This window comes from Teleopsis dalmanni, chromosome 1 (genome assembly GCF_002237135.1).
Source record: "Teleopsis dalmanni isolate 2A chromosome 1, ASM223713v2, whole genome shotgun sequence".
Taxonomy (NCBI): domain Eukaryota; kingdom Metazoa; phylum Arthropoda; class Insecta; order Diptera; family Diopsidae; genus Teleopsis; species Teleopsis dalmanni.
In genome coordinates, this window is record NC_051846.1 from 181586574 (window position 1) to 181592573 (window position 6000).

General features: G+C 27.1%; 1 protein-coding gene across 1 annotated transcript; it reads right to left on the reverse strand.

The window, feature by feature from the left end:
- Positions 1 to 3188: 3188 nt before the first annotated feature.
- Positions 3189 to 4418, reverse strand: LOC119671617 (small ubiquitin-related modifier 2-like). The gene is made up of 3 exons (XM_038082347.1): positions 4259 to 4418; positions 3457 to 3576; positions 3189 to 3390 (listed from the first exon to the last, which is right to left on the reverse strand). The coding sequence occupies exons 1-3, from the start codon at positions 4274 to 4276 to the stop codon at positions 3259 to 3261; spliced, it is 270 nt and encodes an 89-aa protein (XP_037938275.1). The 5' UTR covers positions 4277 to 4418; the 3' UTR covers positions 3189 to 3258.
- Positions 4419 to 6000: the final 1582 nt, after the last annotated feature.

The following is a 6000-nucleotide window of genomic DNA, read 5'->3' on the forward strand; positions in this document are numbered from 1 at the left end:
ATTATATTTATTCCTTTAGAATAAATCACAATGTAAAATTGTATATAATAACATAGTAATGTAACTCATATAAAAAAAAATCATTTTATTAATCATATTTAATAAAAATCAAAATAAACCCATATAAATATGTTGTTGATGTACACAAATATGAAAGAACTATAATGTATATAATGTCAGATGTATGTCAGATGTCAATTAATTGAAAAAGATATAGTGAAGCTCAAGCCACTAATGTTGAATCCTGAAGAACTCAGAACTTAATTGCAGTATTTCAATAATGCAATCAGTGTCAAATGAGTTTTATTTTTAAATTTCTTATTTCTAATTATGTATTTGAATTTTAAATGATTTAATTTAAAAATATTAAATCAGGTTTAAATAGCAATACATAGACATATTTATGAGAATTGTTTTAAAAATTAGATACTTTGATTTCTTGGAGTAAAATAATATAAGTCACATTTGGTTAAAGTCAAGATCATTGGTAGGTAGAACAGATAGAATAAAATTACTTACATGTGATTTAAATAACATTTCAAAAGAAGTTTTCACTAGCTAAGTCGTGATTTGATTGGAATTATGAACGTTTGTTTTTCAATGTTTTCGATATATAATATAAATTAAGTCTATTTTCTTAATAATAAATTAAAATGAAATAAGAAAAACCACTTAAAAATATGTGATGCACGATCCACATACTTTATAAACAGTATTTTCAATAGCGTCTTTATAATATATACATCTTGTTGTTGTAGCTCACAAGGATCTCCGAATGGCCTAGTCTATGTCCCGATGCAATTCGTTGAGTTCGGCGACCAGAGGTCATTTAGACGTACACGCAACACATACAGGTACGTGTTTTGAGTATACGTTTGGAAACCATTTGTTTCATATACGACAAAGAGTCACTAACTGAGGTTTCAGCAGGGATTCACTCAATATAAAGATTCAGAATCTTCATTTGGGTGTCAATAACAACAATTAATTATTGAATAATTAATTTATTGAACAAAATGTTCCTCTTATTAAATAAACTAGAGAAGTTCTTTTTTAATATAAATACGTATTTCTGGTGGTAATACATTATAACACATAAAAGTTCCATTTTTATAAAGATATGTATATAATTCATATTGCTTACATGTGTATCTAAAAAAGTGATTAGGAAAAAAAAAATAAAATGAGTTACATTAAATTGCGAAACTCTCTTCCCCTTGCCTAACAACAACAAAGGTGTTTTTTGGAAAAAAATACATACATAAATATTTGGTTATGATATACATATTTTTCACATCACATTACCTAGTCTATAAAGTTATATGCACATGGCACATACATATACATATATATTCCTTATACTAGCAGTGTTGTATCTAGGATTTTGATACGAAAGGACTACATACACACATATGAATGTATATATTATTTAAAAATAGTTGGAAAGTTTCAAGAAAAAAAGAAACATACTACCGAAAGGGAAAACGCTGGAATATAACCAGAGGGGGTGATTCAAGAACCGAAGCTACTCTCGAAATTAATTGAAAATTTAATTAATACATATGTATGTATAGGTTAGGTTAGGTTCGGAAGGCGCGTGCTGACCGTTGTCAGCACTTCCATTCGGAGGCATATGTTGCCCATTGTGATGCCCTCAAAAATTTTGCCGGGAGAGGTGAGTTGTTAACCTTTGTAATCCTTGTTAAACCATTTGGTTTTCCAGATGAAGTTAAGGAGATCCGATAAGTTTGCTTTCGTTATCTCTTCCAAGCCAATGAAAAAGCGATCCTCGAGACATTAAAAATGTATGTATATGTACATATGTATATTCATTAAACATTTTTTTTAAATTATTGAAATTATCTGAAAATCCCGAAATATACTTTATAGCTATGGGCCTATAAAACACTTAGGATTTTTAATAGTCTTTAGGAAAAATTTAGTGGAGGAAATAAATACAAACTGCAACAAATTTTACAAATATAAATGGAAACAAAAAAGGAGTTGTTACCCATCAGTAGAACTTTTCTATCCTACATGGCTTTTCTTTTCTGAAATATAGAGAGGAAATATACTCATTCTATATTTATTTGTGACACCTTCATAACTACACAACTATTTGTGTAATAAAATACAATTTAAACGATATCTTTTATTGTCATTTTTTTAGGTTATGTTAGTTCAGCAAACACGTGTTTATATTTTTTTTTGTTATGTTGTTGTAATGATGTCATTATATAGGCAACATTTGTTTATAAAGAATAAATGATGATGATTTGTTAACATATTTACAACATCATTTAATTAAGTTTTAGATTCCGTTTAAAATTAATTAAATTTTTAGCAGTATTTTCGCTTCCAAAAGTGGAGCTTAGTTCCGGGAACTTACCTTAATAAATAATTTTACCTTATATAAATTTTACACTATGCTGTTGTTGTTGCAGTCCGTAGGGAACTGCTTGTATAGTCGCTTTGGGGGTGTTGTGGATGTCACTTGATCATCGAAATCGACTAGTGGCTCCAGGATGTAGGTCGGGCGTCCTTAGTACCTTCATCATCCCAGTTTATTGTTATGCATAATAATAAAAACGCTATTACATGCCACATATATAGATAACATAATTAAACGTGAAATATTTTGTGGAGCTTACATGGAATTAAATCTCGCCTAAGACACGTGTGAAAATATAATACGTAAACTATGAAACTCTACACCGTGCATGTCTTTGCTTGTTCGCTGTATAATCAAATTTTATAAATATCGTTTAACTATTATATAGAAAATTTTTTTTAAATATATATACCTATCTAGAACTTTCTTTAGAAACTGTACATGACTCATATTAGCACAGTGGGACAAATTGCGTACAATCAGAAATCCACAAGAAAAGGCCATGTAATAAGTTTTGTTTTGATATTTCTTTATTCTTACTTTGTTTTAAATTACATTTAAATTATTTTAAAACTAATTTTATATGTATTAATTTTCCATTTTAATGAATTTCTTAAACAAACTATTTTGTCGTGTATGGAATAAAACATTACCGTTTACGTTTATTTAAGATTCGGTCAAACTGTTCAAATGAAGACAAGAGTAAGAGCAATTCAAATCTTATCGCCTTACTTATTCATTTTTTATTTTAGATGTAATTTAAAGTTAGTTATGATAAAATTCTTTTTTATTTTGTAAAAGGGGTAAGTGTTTTAATTCCATATATTTATTATAATATTTATGATTAGTTTTTAAATATTTGCATTTTAGAAACCCCCAGTCTGTTGTTGGTAGACCTCAATGGTGTCTCCCTCTTCCATCTCCAATGAGGTTGGGGTATCATTTTCATTAATAGGTTGTCCATCGAAACGGAAGCGTACTACCTGCATTGACAAACCCTGATATATAAAAGAAAATTAAATTAATACAAAATTGGTATGTTAAAGATAATAGATTTCACTTACGGCTCTATCGCAATATGCATTCATCAGTTTGCGTAGTGGTGTATGCTTTTTAATCTTAAATTGCACAACGGCATTGTCCTGCCCTAGTACTTTAAGGTTAATGTGTTCGGTCTCTGCGGCCTTAAAAATAGAAAATAAATAATACAATCAAGATATTACCCAATATTTAATAATTTATATTATTATTTGGAATAAATTTATAATAATAAATATATATATGAAAAAATTATGTATTCTAATATAAATTTTCGAATAAAAATCATCATTACTAATTAGCTTTCAAGACTAAACTCGACACGAAAAATTTATATTCTTGTTCCACTGTGCGCACAGAAAAAAACTTTACATTAGGTAAATTATTTTTACAATTTTTTCTCAACCATTTTAAAATGTTATAACTTTCAAAAAATGTTAGCTTTATAAAAAAAAAATACTAAATCGTAATCTTTTTTCATGATTGAAAAGAAACATGTCGCACACCATCTGCTGCTGACTATAGAAGCGAGGGCAGAGACGCCGCTGACCCGGCAGCGACAATTTGCAATTTCACTACTTCTTTCAAACTACTCTTAAAAACATAAACATTAATATAAAATTAAATAGTTATAGATCTTTTCATAAAATGTTCCAACTTTGTTATTGTTATAAACCAAAAACTTAGTAAAAATTGTTTGTTAAGAAGCCGCGCCATGTTGTCGGCGTCGTTCGCGTTTTTTTTTTTATTCGGTACACAATTTATTCAAAACAAATTTTTTTGCAATTTTTATTTTACTGCGTTAATATTAAACTGAATTGCCCTTACCTTTTTTTCGTCAGCCATGTTTACAATTTTTCAATTTAGTAACACTTAACTAATGTAACAAAAATATTAACCAATTTGCGGCTTTTCTCTAAAACTTCCCGTCGCACACGCTCAAGACAACGTAAACGTTCGGTTTCAAATGGCGGAGTGTGGGCAAAGCACGACATCGGTTGCCATAAACCGATTAATTCGTATGCAAATACCGATTACTCTTCATTCATTTATCGAAAGTTGATCGGAAAGTATGAACAAAATTACTTGTTTATTGTCTGTAATGCGTTTGTAAAATAATAATATGATACTCATTTTATTTCAATTTTGTATGGTTTCTTATGTATGATAACATTTTTATAATGTATGATAAGATTGCAATTTTTATAACATTAAAGAAAACTATTCACAGTAAAGTTTTTTAAAAATTTTCAATGTAAGCAGAATAAAATGTTTTTAATAGTTTTCGTACTCTCATTGTGTTCGAATTGGATCCAATTGTTGGTATTGTTACTTTTATTTTTATAATATAGAAAAAGAAATACTGACGCCACATAAAAAACTACAAATAATTGTTATAACTAAAATATTTATGAGTTTACTCGTTTTATTATATTTTTGTTTTTATATGCATTTGTGAATTTAATTAAAAGACTATTAAGTTGGTTACATATTTGTATAGATTGTAATTATATATAGAATAAAAATAAAAAACTAACTTAAAAGTTTTTTATTCAAATTAACAGAAAACTTTACAAACATAAATAATTTTTATCATTATATATTTACTTAGATTATTTGCTTTGAAATATTTATTTATATATGCCTATAACTAATATCAGGCTTCCTTACGATTTCTATTAAATGTACTAAATTGTTGCTTAATAATTAATATGTTCAAGTACCAAATTGTGGTAAATATTTTGTATGAAATGTTAAGATCTGACATTTTAGTAATTTAACATCATACAGTGTAAGTTAATTTGCTAAGTTTTCACACGAACTGTGAAATTAGTCCTTGTGGCTTCTTTTATTTCCTTATTTGCTGATTTTTCAACTAAGTGTATGTGTATTTTTGGCATATACATCGTGTTGCACAAATAACATCTTGGTATATTAATTTAAAACTATGTTTTAAGGCTTGTATCATAACTTTAAACTATTTCTTAAGGCTTTAATAATAAACGCGTTTATATATTGCAATTAAACTTTTCGAAAATTTAACACTGGTTTAAAATGCTTAATAGCATTTATCAACAGCCGTATTATTATTTTCATACTGATTTCAATACGAGATTATAATGGCGTTTTTGATTGTATTCAATTTAGATTTAATATCAATCTGTTAAATTTTGTTGTTCAATTGAGCATAATTTGCAATAAAAATAATTTCGATTGAAAAGGTTACCTTAAGTTAAGCAATCGAAAATGACTTCATGTGTCAGGCTCGGTTGATGTATTCAAACTATCGATACACATTGCTCAGTTACAATTATGTTGTAATCGATTAAAAGTATTTAAGTAATGTGTTTGGAAATTTAATAAATCTTATAATTTTTTTATTTATTAATAAAACAAAACAGATTTATAGCATTAATTAGAATAAACACAGAACTTGAAAATATTTCATAAACTAATTATGATTAAGAATTTGTTGTATATTAATATGTTATATGAAATATATTAAAAATTGTAATATGTAAATTGTAATAAAATCATAAAAATTTTAAATTTAATTCTTATATATGAAA

Excerpts from the sequence above, each read along its gene's own strand:
- LOC119671617 (XM_038082347.1), bottom strand. Across the intron at positions 3,391-3,456 it reads ATGCATATTGCGATAGAGCC|GGTTTGTCAATGCAGGTAGT; the intron begins GTAAGTGAAATC and ends TTTATATATCAG.